At 40.6% G+C, this 19,071-nt stretch overlaps 1 protein-coding gene across 4 annotated transcripts in view; it reads left to right on the top strand.

Annotated features, from left to right (window-relative positions):
• Positions 1-19,071, top strand: part of GNB1L (G protein subunit beta 1 like) — a 171,229-nt gene that overhangs the window by 110,614 nt on the left and 41,544 nt on the right. For all 4 annotated transcript variants that reach the window (XM_033953968.1, XM_033953965.1, XM_033953966.1 and 1 more), the window contains one exon: positions 14,324-14,486. In XM_033953968.1, coding sequence (XP_033809859.1) covers positions 14,324-14,486 — 163 coding nt within the window. The remainder of the gene's footprint in view (positions 1-14,323; positions 14,487-19,071) is intronic.

The following is a 19,071-nucleotide window of genomic DNA, read 5'->3' as shown; positions in this document are numbered from 1 at the left end:
TGTCGTAGGTATCTTTGAAAAGAAACGTTTTGAGTTTGGTCTTAAATATAGGGAGTGAGGACTCTTGTTTTATATGCAGAGGCAGGGTGTTCCAAAGAGAGGGTGCCATGACTGAGAAGATGGAATTACGGGTTGTATTGTAGAAGATTTCTTGAATGGAGGGAATAACAAGACGATCTTGATAGTTTGAACGAAGTGTACAACTAGAGGCGTAAGGGATTAAATATTTATCAATAAAGGCGGGGATATGATGTTGTTTGATTTTATAGGTGAGTAATAGAATTTTGTATGCGGTGCGATGAATCTAATTATTAGTTAAATTTAGTCAGTTGGTTGATTTGAGTACCTAAGGGGGCAGCTACATTTTCACGTTTCAAGTCTATTTTTCATTTGATATACCATCTAACAGAAATTATCTAGATGGTTTACAATCAATAAAGAGTAAAAACAAATGTTAAAATAATGTCCACATACATATAATTAAAATTAGCGGTGGAAAGACCTGTAAGACTGACTGGATATGGGTCATATGGATGTTGGATAACTTTGTTCTTTAACGAAATGAAATAATAATTTAAAAACTGTATTGTGTTTTACTGAGGTTCCGTTTGTCTTATAATGGTAAATAGTCATATAAAAGGAGGGATCCTGGTGATGAATTAAAAAAGAAATCTTGCATCTTTATTTCAAGATCATAAACCATTCAGTTTGACATATATACAATAACTAGTCTTTTAAGCCCGTTACATTAACGGGTGCTAGAATATATGTCTGTCTTTTTTTTTTTCTTTCTGTCTCTCCCCCTCCATTTCCCTGTGTAGCGCTGTCTCTGCTTTCTTCCTCACTTTGCACTCTCCAGCTGTAACATTGCTGCCTCGCTTTTTCTCCTGCAAGCATGTCTGCTCTCTTTCTCATCCCCAGTCTCTTTGCTCTTTTTCTCTTCTTGCAGGGTTCTCTGCTCTACTTTCTCTATGTGTTCCTTATTCCTGCAAACCTCTATGCTGTATTTTTTTCGCTGTATGCTCCTGATCTTGTGTTTCCCAGTAGGTATTTATTCCTATTTTTTTTTTCCTTCTTCAGTCTCAGCTCTTCTTTCTCTGAACATTTCCTACCTCAGTCTCTCCAATTTTCTTTCCTTCTTCAGTCTCAGCCCTTCTTTATCTGAACATTTCCTTCCTCAGTCTGTCCAATTGCAGCTCTCTTGCCCTCTAAGCCCCTGCTGCAAGTGGCTGTGCATGTCTTCTCTCCTGCTTCCCTTTCCCGACAAACCTGCGACTCCAGCAGCGTGTGCAGCACTCTACACACGCTGCTTCGGGGCCTTCTACTGCCCTGATTTACTCTGGCACGTCCCTGATGACATCATCAGAGACGCTGCAGAGCAAATCAGGGCAGTAGAAGGCCCCAAAGCAGCATGTGTAGAGTGCTGCACACGCTGCTTGAATCGGTGTTTGGAGTCGGGACCGCAAAGAAAGTAGCGGCTGGAGTCTTTTTTCAGCGTTTCCCTTCCCGCCCCTTGAGGTGTCGCCGCGGCTTCTCTCGATCCCCGCCAGCATCGGAAGCCTTCTCCGACGCTGGTGCGGCTCGTGAGAGGAGCCGACAGGAGAGCAGGATGTCCAGCCTGGGGTCCAGTCCTTCCGGCGAGTGTAGGTAGGTGCTGGGGATTCGTGCATGCGCACTCCTGCGGCCACAGACCTACTGATCATGGAAGCACGCCGATAGGAGTGAGCATGTGCGGCTAGCGTTTTATTATATAGGATAGGAGGAAATGAGGAGGGGAGGAACTTTTTCACATCACTATACTTGTAGTCTGTTTTATAAAGGCAAATCCTGCAGAAGTTGTAAACTTGTTTTATCCACATGCATTTGCACCAGCTCGACTCTGTTCAAACTCTGCTCCAGAATATGCCTAGACAGAATGCATGTACAAGTATTACACAGCATCTGGCCATTGTATATGCTTTTGCACATGGGGAAATTTTTATAAGAGAGACTCCTTTCTTCCCACTGGACAACTTAACCACCAGCCTGACTGGGGTTCAAATGGCGTTTGTGGCAATGGAAGGGGGAGATCCTTGATAAAGCCATACAGCGAAACATGTCAGATATCTAGTAACCCTGGCCAACAGAACAGACAGTTGAACCGATTAAGCTCAAAACGTTATTCTAAAGCTGATTGCTTAAAAAGATTAATACAAATATATTAAAAAGTTATAAAATTAAACTTAAAAATAAGGCCAATGACGATTTGACACATAAAGCTTGAGGCAATTAAATTGTTGAGCCTTGACTGGTGCCGCTGAGGTCTTTGATGAAGATTAAAATGGTTTAAATAAGAGCAAAGAATTATTGTGTTGTCTACTGGGAAGAAGGGATTCATTCTTAAATAATTGTTCCGCTGATAAAACTCTTTATTGCGCTGTGCTCTATATCAGTGGTTCTTAAACCTGTCCTGGGAGACTTCCTGCTAGTTGGGTTCTCAAGATATCCCTAATGAATATGCAGGAGGCAGATTTGCATGCCTGTCACTTCTATTATACGCAAATCTACCTCCTGCATATTCAAACCCGACTAGATGGGGATCCCCCAGGACAGGTTTAAGAACCACTGCTCTATATAATTTGATATTTTATAAGAGGCATATCAAAACCGAACCCAATTATCTCAAATTTCAAAAAACAGCCTGAAGACTCCTCTTCGGGGCAACACACCCCTTCGACAACTAGTAGTGTACACGGACTGAGTCTCCATTTTTTTCAGTGCAAATTCTATCGCCATTCCCCCTTCTACCTCCCCCTATACAATCCCTCTTCCCTTCCTACCCGGTCTCTTTTCTCTCTTCCCTCTTTCTTTCAGCCTCTCTCGAATTGTACATCGCCTTGAACCTTTTTAGGCACAGAGCGACTGACAAATCATAGATTAGATTAGACATTATATATGAAATAATGACTTTGCAAAATTCCCTCCTTTTGGGATTAATTCTGTAACCTCCATTTAGGTTCCTTGAGGCTGTATGATAGGTGCCAATTCTGTAACAGATCCTAGGTGTTTAAGTACAGTTATAGAATTCAAGCAGTACTGATGGGCCTGCAGTTGCACCATCCAAATGGATGGTATAAATGTGGACATCTAAATGTGGCAGGGATGCATGTTACTTGAAGCATTCAGTGGAAGTTCAGCCCATGCTCCACCCCTGTCTACACTCCTCACAAATATTTGTAAGCAAGTTAAGCAAGGGTTTGCCGAACAGCATAACACATAAGTGCCCAGTTCATAGAATTTCCCTTCACATGTCTTTAGATGGTATACTTGTAAACCACTATGATGATGCTTCTCAAATGGTAGTAGAGGAGGAGAATGTGACGTAGTGGTTAGAGCTATAGCCTCAGCACCCTGAGGTTGTGGGTTCAAACCCCACACTGCTCCTTGTGACCCAGAGCAAGTCACTTCATCCCCCCATTGCCCCAGGTGCATTAGATAGATTGTGAGCCTACTGGGACAGATGGAGAAAATTCTCGAAGTACCTGAATGTAAACCACTTTGAGTGTGGTTGTAAAACTACAAAAAGGCTGTATACAAGTCCCAATCCCCATTTCCCCTATACCAAATCAATTCAAGATGATCTACTTATTTTATAAATATAGAAAGAAAATGTGACCACGCAAGGAGCTGTAAGCAGTAGAAAAGCTCCCACATATTAACATAGGTCTAATAAAAAGGATAAATCCTAAGACCTTTAGGTTATAAGGCCTAAATATATGAATCCAATAAACTGCATGTTTGATTTTTTTTGTCTTTCTAACAGTTCCTCCATATCGTTGAAGAACAATTTAAAGTTTTTGTAAAATTTCAAAGATGTCTGGCCATGTCTATGATGCTCAAAAGTATTCAACAAGCAGAATTGGTTTATTCCTGCTGAAAATAAGATTCACAGAACCTAAAGCATGGTATTGGTGTTCCCTTTTCTCACTAAAATGTAATTATTCCTATTTGGGCTGGGGGGGTGTTTACTAGTAGCTTAGGCCAAACTTTTTAAACTAAAACATCTAAAAATGAGATCTAGGTGTTATTAGAATGCAAACAAAACCTTATAATGGTAAATAGTCATATAAAAGGAGGGATCCTGGGGATGAATTAAAAAAGAAATCTTGCATCTTAATGTACCCAAGAAGAGAACGACAACAAATACTGCCTTGGATGAGTGCACACCTACAAATGGTCATGCTGTATGGCTAGCAGCTGGGATATATCTTCAGCAATATGGACAGAGCTAACATCTATTATGTTAATGGTATAGTGTTAGAGCGACACCGGTCTGCATATGATCAGATCTTGTTACTCTTCTAGATTAAAAAGCATCATCAATAATGCACTAATCTCCCTGACGGATTCCTTTAGGTACCTAGGAGTTATCCTAGATAGCCAGCTCTCTTTCAATCAACACATTTCTCTAGCAGTCAGATGCTGTTCCTGTGCACTTCGTCAATTTAGAGCTTTTTTTTAGACATTTCAGATTAGGAAACCAATCTACTTGCCACCGTTACTTTGTGCCTTGACTATTGTAATGTAGTCTGTGTGGGTCTTCCACAGTCATCTCTCGAATGTCTTCAATCAGTTCAGAATATGGCAATCAGACTAGTCTATAAGGCTAGGAAGTACTATATCAACATCACTGGCTTCCAATTCAGAATTGCTTCAAGTATAAGACTCTTGTAGTTGACTATAAAACACTTCACACTGGTTCCTCGCCTTACTTGGCTTCACTTTTGGTATAATACCTCTGGTTTTCATCCAAATTACTACTTACTTTGTCACTTCTGTCTAAGGCTTATTTAGGGCTCCTTTTACTAAGCTGCACTAGCGGTTTTAGCGCGCGCTAGATGCTAACGCCAGCATTGAGCTGGCGTTAGTTCTTGGTATGTAGCGCGGGGTTAGCGCGCACGGTAATGCAGCGTGCGTTAAAAACGCTAGCGCATCTTAGTAAAAGGAGCCCTTAGGCTCTACCCTGTTCACAGTTTTTTTCTACTTAGTATCAGCCTTATAGAACATAAGAACATAAGAATTTGCCTCCGCTGGGTCAGACCAGAGGTTCATTGCGCCCAGCAGTCCGCACCCGCGGTGGCCCATCAGGCCCACGGCCTGTCAGGTTATCTTGATTTAGCCCTATACCCCATCAGATCCATGACCTGTCAGGTTATCTTGCTTTAGCCCTATAGCCCCCTTGTTTTTATCTATACTCTTTCCATTCTCATATCTACCCCTATCTGTATCCCTCAATCCCCCTATCCTTCAGGAATCCATCCAATCCCTCTTTGAATGGATTCCTGAAGGATAGGGGGATTGAGGGATACAAATAGGGGTAGATATGAGAATGGAAAGAGGGCTGAACTTCCTATTGCAAAATTCAAAACAGGCCTGAAGCCTTATGACTTTATCATTTAACAAAACTGAATCTACATTGTTGGATCTTGGAGGGGCAACAGCATACCTGCCATGGATTTCCCTCTTATCCTCTGAAATACTCTGCCTTATTTCTATGATTCTTCTATGCTATCAATTTAATTGGAGTTCCTTTCTAACTGTTTTAGTCTGTAAGCCACTTTATAGTGATAACACTGATGGGTGGTATAGCAAATACCCAATAAGCAATATGTGTCATTTCTTAATTGGAAGTAATTCTTATATTGCAAAAACTGTTCTGTAGGAGAGCCATGGATATTCCGTCATGATACAGGCTTGATCGCATTTGTCCATTCTTTATACTCAGGATGAATATAAAGCATGTTAGCATCCAACTTGACAAGGATGAAATGCTCCTCTGTCCCTGCTATCCTTGATCTAACTGACTGCATGAAGCGATCAAATAACTGGGAAAGGAGATAACCCAGACAATTTATCACTATAATTGTTGGTCTCTCAGGAGATTAATCAATGTCTTCTAGTTTCTAGGGGCATGTACATTATAGGCTGTTGTGTTGTTTTTTTTTGGGGGGGAGAGGAACTCTATGGTTTCTCATCAATCCAGGTATTCAAACATTTGTAGAGAGAATTAAATCCGAAGGAACTGACTGGTGGTATATAACTTTTTTAAATAAAGATAAATCTCTGCTTGTTGCAGGTTTCCAGCTGCGGGAGCCCTGAGAGAACAAAAGATAAATCTCTTTTTATAATCTTAAGAGTAGGCACAGCTAATACAAAAACAACCCTTACAAAGCAGCCACACATACACATACCCTGAAGATTTGATTATTACAGAAGAAGGGATGCATTAAAGTACGTAACTCAGCCTTTGGACATGGTGGAAACCTCTAGATACAGCAGCCAAAATACTGTTTGTCTAGATTATAGTTAGAAGTGCCGCTTCCACTTTACCGATTCCCTTTTCCTTCTACTTATCTTAGAATTACTGTCACCATTTTCTCCCCTTCTTTTCTCCTGCAGTGATTACACACTGCCAGAAAGCTGATGAAAGGCTGACAGCAGCTTTCATAATGGCTTCCTTAACTCATGGTCACATGATCTCTTGAGGGTTTTTTGCACAAAACTCCTCGGCCTGAAGGGCTTTTTTGTCAAGTGACAACACTGTTTACTTAAATTGTTTAAGTACTTTTTTTTTTTTGGTTTTAATAAACTCTTGGAAACAGATCTGGGCTTCTTACACCAGGTGATAACTTAGGGGCAAATCGTCTGACTACCTAAACACATGAAAAGCATCTTTCATAAATTCATTGTTTCTGTTTTATGGAAAACATGTGCTGGATATGTACTTGAAATTGCTTGTAATTTTACCCTGAAGTAAACTAACAAGTTGCTGCTTTTGCTTTGGCAGTGAAAGTACTGGAGTTTCTGTTTAAATCCCTTTTTTTTCATTCCAAATCTATTTGATTGTTGACGTTAGTAACATATTTCTTGGTGGTTGTAAGATCTCGTTAAAATTGCACTGTGCTTGGAAAGACTGTGATATCCAAGTGCAGTAGAATTCTCTACACGGCAATGGTTTTCTTGGGGGGAGAGCTGTAGATTTTGGATAAAAATTCCCTTTACCATGTTTTCTCAGGGGTGGGGAGAGTACTTTTATAACAGGACATCTGTGAATAATTTTCAAAAACACATTTGTTTTAGAAAATCAACTTAGGGCTCCTTTTACGAAGGTGCGCTAGCATTTTTTAGCGCATGCACCGGATTAGCACGCGCTGCTCAAGAGGAGGCGGTAACAGCTAGCGCGTGGGGCATTTTAGCGCATGCTATTCCGTGCGTTAAGGCCCTAACGCACCTTCGTAAAAGGAGCCCTTAGTCACTCATATATCATAAGACTCTACTGTATATAACAGGCATCCAGAACTATAGTGCTTTTTGTTTTAGTACAATCTTCCATTCTGAGTATTCTTGATTATTGCAACATCATATATCTGGGCGCCTTTAAGAAAATTATCAGGAAATTGAGGATGGTTCAGAATACGGCAGTCTTGGCTTGAAGAAATGGGAACATGTTACCCCCTTCTATCAAAAGTTGCACTGGTTGCCATTGGAATCCAGAGTTCTGTTTAAGTTCTCATGCATCTGCTACAAAACAGTTTTTGGTGTGTCACCGGGTTATCTCAACCCTCATTTCACTTTGAGTTATTACAATAAGAGCTCTCGAAGAATACATTTGTTTGCTTTTCCCTCATTAAAATTATGTCATTATAAAAGGTTCTTTGAAAGAACCTTTTCTTTCCAAGCGGCCAAACTAAATTCATAGCTCGCCCAAATTGTGCTTGATGCCTCTTCTTATCTTCATTTTAGAAAGCAGATTAAAACTCAATTATTTAACAGACTGAGTTCTTAATATATTTTATTATTATAATCTTTTATTCTTTTAAGATTGTTGCACCCTCTTTATATGGCATGTATGTATTTTTCTTATATTATATGCATATAACTTGTTGATTTCAATGATTTGCATTGTTTGTATTTCAATTAATTGTTGTGAACTGCCTAGAACATTTTGGGTGTGGCGGTATATAAAATAAAATTATTATTATTATTTATTCATAGGCATGCTCAGCTAGGTGCTTATCCTCTTTGTGCATGCTTGTATTTTTATAAAGTATGTGTGTATATCATAATTGAACCACTTTGCTGACTAAACTACGCCCTCAAATGCCTACCCATAACGACATAAGCATTGTTATACTGGGATTGACCTAAAGTCTGTCAAGCCCAATATCCTATTACAGTGGCTAATCCAGGTCACAAGTACCTGGCAAGAGCCCAAAAGAATAAACCAGATTTTGTGCTGCTTTTCCCAGAAAAAATGTAGTGGATTTTCTCAAGTCCATCTTAATAATGGCTTATGGACTTTTCTTTTAGGTAATTATCCAAAATCCTTTTTTAAACCCTGCCAAACTAACTGCTTTTACCACATTCTCTGGCAACGAATTTGAATTTAATTATACATTACATTGTCTCTTGTTTGTTCTAAATGTACTACTTAGTAACTTCATTGCGTGCCCTCTAGTCCTTGTATTTTTGGAAAGAGTAAACAAGCAATTCACATCTTCCATTTATAGACCTCTCTCATATCTCCCCTCATCCATCTCTTCTTTCAGCTGAAGAGCCCTAGCCTCTTTAGCCTTTTCTGATAGAAGTTGTCTCATCCCTTTTATCATATTTCTCAGCTTTCTCTCTGTACCTGTTCTACTGTAATTCTTCTATATCTTTTTTGAGATGCAGTAACCAAAATTGCACACAATATTTGAGGTGTGATTGCACCATAGATCAATACAAAGGTATTCTAATATTCTCTATTCCTTTCCTAATAATTCCTAACATTCTATTTGCTTTCTTAGTCGCCACTGCACTCTGAACAGAGGGTTTCAACTATCATCAACAATGATACCAAGATCATTTTCCTGGGCTGTGACTCCAAATATGGAACATTGCATCATGTAGCTTTCATTTGGGTTTCTCTTTCCTACATACATCACTTTGCACTTACTCACATTAAATGTCGTCTGCCATTTGGTTGCCCAATCTCTCAGTCTTGTAAGGTCCTCCTACAAATTTTCACAATCTTGTGATTTAGCAGCTCACTAGTTATTAACCTCTCCAGATCATTTATAAATATTTTACAAAGCATTAGACCCAGCACCAGATCCCTTGGAAACTCCACTATTTACCCTTGTCCATTGAGAATACTGACCAATACTCTCTGTTTTCTAGCTTTTAACCAGTTCTTAATCCACAATGGGACACTGCCTCCTATCTCATGACTTTCTAACTTCCTCAGGAGTCGTTCATGAGGTACATTGTCAAATACCTTTTGAAAATCCAGATGCACAATATCAACTGGTTCTCCTTTAGCCACATGTCTATTCACCCCTTTAAAGAAATGGAGCAGACTGGTGAGGCAAGATTTCCCTTAAGATTAACTCTGTTGGCTTTGTCTCATTAATCCATGCCTATGTATATGCTTAGTAATTTTGTTCTTTATAACAGTCTCTTCCATTTTGCTTGGCGCTGATAACAGGCTCACTGGTTTATAATTTCCCAGGTCACATCTGGAATTCTTTTTACAAAAATTGGCATTACGTTTGCCACCCTCCAATTTTCTAGTATCATGTTTGATTTTAAAGACAGATGACATATTATTGATAATAACTCTGCAAGTTCATTCTTTAGTTCTATCAGTACTCTAGAATGTATATCATCCAGTCCAGGCAATTTGCTACTCTTTAATTTATGAAATTGCACCATTATGTCTTCCAGATTTACAGAGATTTAGTATTGAATACCATTTCTCACGTTGGTATCATGCCTTCCTCCCCCTCCCCCCCAATCTGCATTGGTGAAGACTAAAGCAAATAATTAATTTTATTCAGTCCGCTATGGCCTTGCCTTCCCTTAGTGCCCCTTTTACTCCTCAAGCGGTCTTTTATTGGCTTCTTCTAATATACCTAAAAAAATTTTGTCTGTTTTTGCCTCCAATGCAATCTTCTTTTCATAGTCTCTCTTAGCTTTCTTTATCAGCACTTTGCATTTGACTTGCCTTTCCTTATGCTGTTTTCTATTATCTTCAGTTGGATCCTTCTTCCATTTTTTGAAGGATATTCTTCTAGTTCTAATAGCTTCCTTTGCCTCATCATTTTTTTAACCATGCTGGTTATCTTTTGGCCTTCCTTCTACCCTTTTAAATTGGTGGAATATATCTGGTCTAGGCTTGCAGGATGGTATTTTTGAATAATAACCTTTGCAGCTGCTCCACCAAGTTTTTGTTGGGTTTTTTTTTTTTTTAAACCATTCTCCTCATTTATCATAGTCTCCTTTTTGAAAGTTAAATGCTAATGTACTGGTTTTCCTATGTGTACTTCAGTTATATCATGTTATGATCACTGTCATCAAGTCCCCAGCACTGTTACCTCCTGGACAATACTCGGACTGGAAAAGCATCACGAGTGGAATGCCGCAGGGTTCGGTGCTTGGACCCGTGCTCTTCAACATATTTATAAATGACCTGGAAATTGGTACGACGAGCGAAGTGATTAAATTTGCAGACGATACGAAGTTATTCAGAGTGGTGAAGACGCAGAAGGATTGCGAAGACCTGCAAAGTGACATAAACATGCTTGAGAAATGAGCCGCAACATGGCAAATGAGGTTTAACGTGGATAAGTGTAAGGTGATGCATGTCGGTAACAAAAATCTTATACACGAATACAGGATATCTGGTGCGGTACTCAGAGAGACCCCCCAGGAAAGAGACCTGGGAGTACTGGTTGACAAGTCGATGAAGCTGTCTGCGCAAAGCACGGCGGCTGCGAAAAGGGCGAACAGAATGTTAGGAATGATTAAGAAGGGGATCACAAGCGGATTGGAGGTTATGCCACTGTACCGGGCCATGGTATGCCCCCACCTGGAATACTGCGTCCAGCATTGGTCGTCGTACATGAAGAAGGACACGGTACTACTCAAAAGGGTCAAGAGAAAAGCGACTAAAATGGTTAAGGGGCTGGAGGAGTTGCCGTACAGTGAGAGATTAGAGAAACTGGGCCTCTTCTCCCTTGAAAAGAAGAGGCTGAGAGGGGACATGATCGAAACATTCAAGATAATGAAGGGAATAGATTTAGTAGATAGAGACAGGTTGTTCACCCTCTCCAAGGTAGAGAGAACGAGAGGGCACTCTCTAAAGTTAAAAGGGGATAGATACTGTACAAACGTAAGGAAGTTCTTCTTCACCCAGAGAGTGGTGGAAAACTGGAATGCTCTTCCGGAGGCTGTTATAGGGGAAAACACCCTTCAGGGATTCAAGATAAAGTTAGACAAGTTCCTGCTGAACCAGAACATACGCAGGTAAAGCTAGTCTCAGTTAGGGCACTGGTCTTTGACCTAAGGGCCGCCGTGTGAGTGGACTGCTGGGCACGATGGACCACTGGTCTGACCTAGCAGCAGCAATTCTTATGTTCTTATGCATCAGATCATGCTCTCCAATAAGGACTAGGTATAGAATTTCTCTCCTCTTGTTAGATCTTGAACTAGCTGCCCCATAATGCCATGCTTGATTCCATCTACACATATGCAAATGTAGGGATTGTGTTTTTCTGTGAAGAGAAATGAGATTTAAAAAAAAAAAAAAAATATATATATATATATATATATATATATAAGCGATTGGACAGGTTAAGAGAAGCAAAACAAAAATCCAGTATGGCAAAAATCAATTGTGTTTCTATGTGCCTACTTTCTATGCATGCATACCAGCCATATTTTTTTTATAATAGCCATTTCCCACATTTAAAACATGCTTTTCATGAAGAAAAAGGTTTATATCTTTTATTTGCATTCTTTAAGAAGGTACAGGAGTGGGCTAATGGGTTAGAACAGTGGGCTGAGAACTAGAAAAATCAAGGTTCTAATTCTGATTTTGACCTTCAGCAAGTCACTCAACCCTTAGATAAAAAAAATTATAAACCGATCCAAATATAAACCAACCTTTCCCCCCAAAAAAGGTTGACTCAAATATAAACCAAGGTTAGAAATTTGGGTGAGTGTCATTTGCCATCCTCATCAGAACACCTGGCCTTGAGCATACATGCAGAAAACAGAGAAAAAAAGAACTTTTCAAATACAAACCCACAAGCTAAAAGTACTATAGTAAACAAACAAAACCCTAATACACCAGACTCTACACACAGTACACCACAAGAGAAATAAAATGAAATGCATTTCTTCCCGAACAGTCCAAAATATAAAACCAGCAGATGTAAATTTTCAAAGTTGACATATTTGAATCACTAAATTGAAAATAAAAACCATTTTCTTACCTTTTTTTATTTTTCTGGCTATTTTATTTTTCTGGTCATCTTGTTCCATCTGTGCGCTTAATTCTGTTTCCAAGGACTCCTTATATATGTGGAGGGGCATAATCGAAAGGAACGTCTTAAGTCCATTTTTGTCTAAGTCGCAAGTCGTCCAAAGTAAAAGAACAGCCTAGGACACATTTTAGAAAAATACATCCAAAATTTTTTTTGTTTCGAAAATCGTCTAACTATACGTCCTGCCGATCTGATCGTCCAAGTCAAAAACACCTAGAACAAGCCCTGTTGGATGTGGGAGGAGTCTGCAAAGTGATGGACTGAACACCAAGACATGGCACCTAAATAGTGGGGTACCTTACAGGGCACTGCTGTGAACTTCACAAAAAGGGTGCCATGTCTTCATCTCACTACAGCTCCCTTATAGGTCATGGTGAGCCCCCAAACCACCTCCAGAATCCCCTAGACCCACTTATCTACCACCCTAATAGCCCTTATGGCTGCAGGAGTCACTTATATGCCAGTAAAAAAGGGTTTTGGAGGTGTATAGAGGCGTGCACATGTTTAAGTATCAATGCAGTGATTACAGGAACTTATGGGCATGGGTCCTCTTCTCCATGAGTCCCTAACCCACCCTCAAGAAGGCTTAAGCTGCCTCTGTGCTGGATGACTAGGCTTTCCTATGCCAGGCTGCCGGGTGATGATGGTCTGGAGGCTGAATTTTAAAGGAGTGATTAATATTTTTATGGGGGGGGGTCGGTGATCATTGGGGTAGTGTGTGGGGGTCTGTTTTATGTGTTTGCAGTGCTTATCTGGTGACTTTATGTGGGTTTTTGTAAAACATGGTCTAAGTCACAACGTCCAAGTTCCGTCGATCCTGGGCTGTATAACGTGCTGTACGACTAAGTCTAAGCCGGCCCATGTCCCGCCCAACTCCCGCCCTCAACACTCCTCCTGAAACGCCCCGTTTAGCTTTGGACTCCCTTTGAGAATCCTGGAGAGGGCGGGAGCCAGCAGGCCTTGAGCATGTGCAGACGCTCAAGGCCCTTCAGCCCGGCACAGAACGGCGGTGGCGGCTTCTGGAGCATCAGGACTGTAAGTGCAATGTCATTCTGGAGCAGGGGGGAGCGGGTAGTGGAGAATAGGAGTGCCAGTCAATGAGGAGGGGGAAAGAAAGGAGTGCCAATCATCGTGAGGAGGGGAGTGATAGGAGTGCCAGTCATTGGAGGAGGAAGAGATAGCAATGGTCATCAGTAGGAATAGCAGTGCTGGTCATCAGGAGGGGGGAGAGATAGCAGTGCCGGTCATGGGAAGGTGTTGGAGGATAGCAGTGTCGGGCATCTGGAGGGGTAGAAAATAGCATTGTTGGTCATCGGGTGGGGAGGGGAGGAAAAAAAGCACCATCATCCAAAGGAGGTTCAAATATAAACAGAGAGCCCCATTTTGGGGCCATTTTTTGGCCCAAAAGTCTCATTTTATATTCAAGTATATACAGTAAGCTTTTTGGGGACAGGAAAATTCCTACTGTAGTATACCTGAATGCAATGCACCTTGAACCACTGAAAAGGTGTGAGCTGAAAAAAAATTTTGTCAAATGGTATCATGTCACCCTGGTGTTTAGTCTACCCAGCACATATGGTGCCATATATGATCTTTTTCAGTAAACAGACCTAGGGACTGATATACCAAACATTCTTTCCATAGACAAAACATGAGAGAAGATGAGTGTGTATAATTTGAGTTGTGATTGTTAGCTTGGATCACTCAAAGGAGCTAATTGATTTGTGGGTAAATGTTGTTGGAAAATACTGGATCTATTATTGCAAACAGCTTTTTTACATTTTGTCTATGCCACATTTTTAGCTTATTTATTTCTTATTAAATGATATTTTAATCAGATTCTAAAATACCCTAATTCTATTCTTCATATGAAATAGTGGTAGCTGGCTTAGTAAGTTTTAAATGTATCTTAGAGTATAAGATTAAGATCTTAATTCAAAAAGTGCTTTATAATTTAATATGTCTTGCAAAAGCCAGGGCCGTGACCTTCAGATCTGCATATGGGATTTAGCAGAAGGAAGGAATACGGTGACGGATTCTATTTCCATGGAGAGCGTTGGATTCTGTAAATGTTCTCTGCTCAAGAATGGACATGGAAATTGGCTGCTAGCAATGCCAGGGCAGGAAACATCTGAGGTAGGCAAGATATTTTTCTCTGTTCTTAAATAAGATAGGATTGCTAGTTACTTTAAAAGCCATACTGACTGCCCCTTGCTATAATCGTGTTTTAAAGGCACACCTTTTGCTGTTTAATCATGTTTTTATATAATTGATATGGAAACCCTACCCCTCTTGTATACCTTGGCACCTAATGTTGGGCACCAAGGCCAGATACAGAAATCAGCTCTTAAGCCTCCTCTTTTACAAAGCTGCGGCTGCTGCTGCGGTAACTGCCCCGAAGCACATCGGGATTTAAAGGGCTATGGGGTTTTGCTGCACGGCAGCCGCTAGCGCTTTGGATTTGCTCCTATAACTTGTGTCAGAGTGACTTAGCATGTGACTGCGAAGGGCGTTTACATGGGCAGAGCACGAGAAGGCCATGGCTGTGTTGGAAAATGACGCACACCATTTCTAGAATGCGAACAGTTGCATGTGCTGCATAGTGCACTTTTTGTGCCAGCCATAAGTGGATATGCCTAAATTTCAGCACTCCAAGTGACTTTGCGCTAACTCTTTAGGCACAACCTGAATCTGTTGTAGAATTAGCACTAAGGCACAAATTCTATAAACGGCGCCTGAAGTTAAGCCCTTAGATCAGTGTGCCTAACTTAATATTTTTAATTGGCTTGATTGATGCCGTCAATCGAAAGTGCCCAAAAAAATTATTTTAAAAATTAATTAGCTGCTAAATGCCTACCACTTCTAGCCAGGCATCTATTCCAAGGTGCCTATCAACAATAATAATAATAATAATTTATTTTTATATACCACCTAACCAGCAGTTCATAGCGGTTTATACAATAGGTACTCAGCATACATAATAAAATTCTAGGTAACTAATACAAGCATTAAAACTAATGAATAAAAAAACACAATATAAGCTAAAATAAGTATAGATAAAAAGATTAAAAGTACATTATAACTACATGATAATATGAAAATCAGTAATGTATATTATATTGTTTAAATAAGTGGGTTTTAAGATCTTTTTGAAATTGATAGTAAGTAAGAAATGGAGAAACAAGAAGATTCAAGCATGAATTCATTAATCCTGCTTGGAATGCTAAGGTCCTATCCCAAAATTTTTCCTAACGACATGCATTTGCTGAAGGAAAATAAAACCAACCAGATCTACGGATATTTTTCTTAGAAATAAAAAAAACTAAAATGAGAAACAAGGTAAGCTATTTTCTTCCGCTCCAGCGCCTCCAAGGCAGAGGAAGGAGGAAGCTTCCCCCATCGTGTTCCTCCTTCCTCCACCCGACGCCATTCGAGCAGGAGGTTCTGCCCTGCCCTGCTGACTCTGAGAGCCAGCTCTACTTCAGCCCATCCGAGGGCTGCACAAGGCCAGCGTGACCCGGCCTCTCTTCAGCCCACTGCGGGCCGCCGAAAGCTTTTTCTTCCGCTCCAGCGCCTCCAAGGCAGAGGAAGGAGGAAGCTTCCCCCATCGTGTTCCTCCTTCCTCCACCCGACGCCATTCGAGCAGGAGGTTCTGCCCTGCCCTGCTGACTCTGAGAGCCAGCTCTACTTCAGCCCATATTTCACTATTCTTTTCTGTACCATATTTTACTACTGCCTGCTCCTGTTTAGTTGCTAAACTCTTCTCTGCTTTTGCTTTGTTCAACACCAAACTGTACCATATTTCACAATTGTCTTTGCTCCTTGTTTAGATGCCAATCTTTACTCTGTTTTTGCTTAGTTCAGTACCAAATTGTACCTTATTGTACCAGTGTCTTGCCCCTGTTTAGATGCTACACTTTCTCCGTTTGCCTAGTTCAGCTCCAAACTGTATCCTCAGCCAAAAGGTTTCCTACCAGTCTCCCACTTTCTCGGTTGCCCCATTTCCCACTCTAGGCACCACATGGAAAGCGCCTAGACACCAATTGTCCCCTCTGATATAGCCCCCTTAGTTCTAAAAAAAAAAAAAAAAAAATTAAGGCTCTCCCCTACTTGCCCCGCTCTTAGCCAGCCCGACTTAAGTTTCCCCTGCTCCTTCCTCAACCAACTCTATCCCCTCTCGCTGCAGACTCTCTCACACCAAACACCCCACCATGAATCCATCCATCTGGATCCTTCTCCTCCTACTCTGCTCACCTCTCTATCCCTCCCTCTGTCTGAAACCTCCCTCCCCCAACCTACTCGACCCTGCAAACACCAATACCATCTGCCCCGGACTCAGAATCCCCACACTGATACGCACCAGAAACTCCCCTCCCAAGAAAAACCCCCGAAAAGTCAACCAAGATTCCCTGAAGCCCCTACCCCCTGCCAATCTTCCCAACACTGTCCCGGACTCCCTCACCCCAGTCCCGATACTTTATTGTAATGCCAGATCTGCGTGCAATAAGACCCAAATCCTGAAAGATCTTCTAGATGAGCTCAACCCTGGTTTCCTGTGCATCACAGAATCATGGATCGCCAAAGACGATCAATTCACACAAAACGAACTCCTCCCCCATGGCTACCAAGGCCTCTTCTCCCCCAGACCCAACCGAAAAGGTGGTGGCCTTGCACTCCTCTCCAAATCTTTCTTTGACGTCCAGCTCCTTGAGACGGGCACCCATGCCTCCCTAGAATATCTACTTGCCTCAGTAAATGACGAACTCCGCGCCCACCCACTGGGCATCCTGTTATTATACCGACCACCCATCCCTTGGACCAAATCTTCCAATCTCGTCTACGAGACTATAACATCTGCCTTCCTTAAATTCCAAAGACTTCTAATCGTTGGTGATATCAATCTCCACCTCGACGACACCAATAACAATGATACATCCGAATTCAACAACTTCCTTACCTCCCTAGGCTTTCCCTCACCCACCCCATCCCCAACCCACGAAAAAGGGCATACTCTAGACCTTACCTCTTTCATTGATCTTACCGCTTTCAAAACCTCAACCGATGACACTCGCTGGGAACAAGTCCCTTGGTCTGACCACTTCTTAGGGACTACCTGCCTCCCCATCTTCATGTCACATCTTCACTCCCCACCCCACTCCTCTCATTCCATAACCTTCCGCAAAAAAACCTCGAGCAATCTATTCTGGTCCAAATTCCTCAACAAACTCTCCTCAAACCCTAGACCTACAGACCCCGAATCACACTGGCATAACTGGACCGCCCTTTCCGAGTCCACCTACCACTCCCTTGCCCCATTAACCACCAAAACCATCTCCTACCCCCGAAAGGCTCCCTGGTACCTACCTCTCCACAGAGAATTGAAACAGAAATGTCGCGCTCTGGAGCGCAAATGGAAAAAATCTAAATCCCCCTCAGATAGACAGACCTGGAGAGCTAATATTAAATCTTACAATTCAACATTAAAAAAAGCCAGGAAAAACTTCTTCGGAGATAAGATTTCGAGATCCTTGTTTTAAATCTTTATTCATTTTTTTGTGTTACAACAAGTGTTACAAATAAACTCAATAGAAACTTAAATACACACTTGACTAACTCATATATTAATATCAAGTATAACATTAATATAATAATCCCCTGTCCCACCCTCCTTCCCAACCAATAATACATAAATCAATTTTATTGTACATTTTTTAAATATTAATTTAGTATGTAATAATCAAAATTGAAAAACCCACCCCATTTCCCTCTTAACAATTATCTTATCATGGGAAAAGTTCATTAGAGAAATCATGTTAACGGTCTTCAGATGTTTCCAGTGTTATTTATGGGAAAAATTATCCTTCTTTACAAAAATCGGTTAATGGTCCCCATATTTTTTTAAATTTATTCATGTATCCTTTGTGTGTTGCAATAGCGAGTTCCATTTTATATATGTGGCATACCGAATTCCACCAGAACATATAGTTCAATCTATCATGTTGTTTCCAATTGAATGTAATTTGTTGTATTGCAATTCCAGTTAAAATAAATAAAAGTTTGTTATTACTGGATGAAATTTGGCTTTTTGTTCTCATAGTTGTTCCAAATAATATAGTATCATATGTCAAGGCTACTGGATTTTCTAACATTCTGTTAATTTGGGGCCAAATTGATTTCCAGAATGATAGGATAAATGGACAAAAGAATAAAAGATGATCTAATGTCCCAATTTCAATATGACAGTGCCAGCATCTATTAGATCTTGAACTATCTATTTTTTGTAAACGAGTAGGGGTCCAAAAAGCTCTATGAAGAAGAAAAAACCAAGTTTGTCTCATAGATGCTGACACCGTACATTTTAACCTCCAAGACCAAAGTCGTGGCCATTGAGATGCACTAATTTGGTGTTTTATCTCAATGCTCCAAATGTCTCTAAGACCATTTTTTGGTTTTTTATTTATATATCCGGATATTAATTTATACCACTGTGCGGCTTTGTGACCTATTGAGTCCATCTGGAAACATAAGAATTCCAAACTGTGATATTTAACGAGATCTTTCCATTCAGGGAACCCTTTCTGAATAGATTGCTTCAATTGCAACCATTTAAAATATTGTGTTTTATTGAGACCAAATTTTTGTTGCAATTGTGAAAACTCCAGCAATTTATCATTTTTAATTACATCATCCAAAGTGCGAATGCCTGCTATCATCCAATGTT

The sequence above is a fragment of the Geotrypetes seraphini genome, chromosome 8 (genome assembly GCF_902459505.1).
Source record: "Geotrypetes seraphini chromosome 8, aGeoSer1.1, whole genome shotgun sequence".
Lineage (NCBI taxonomy): Eukaryota > Metazoa > Chordata > Amphibia > Gymnophiona > Dermophiidae > Geotrypetes > Geotrypetes seraphini.
The sequence above is the reverse complement of the archived record's forward strand: the minus strand, read 5'-3'. Positions and strand labels throughout refer to the sequence as shown.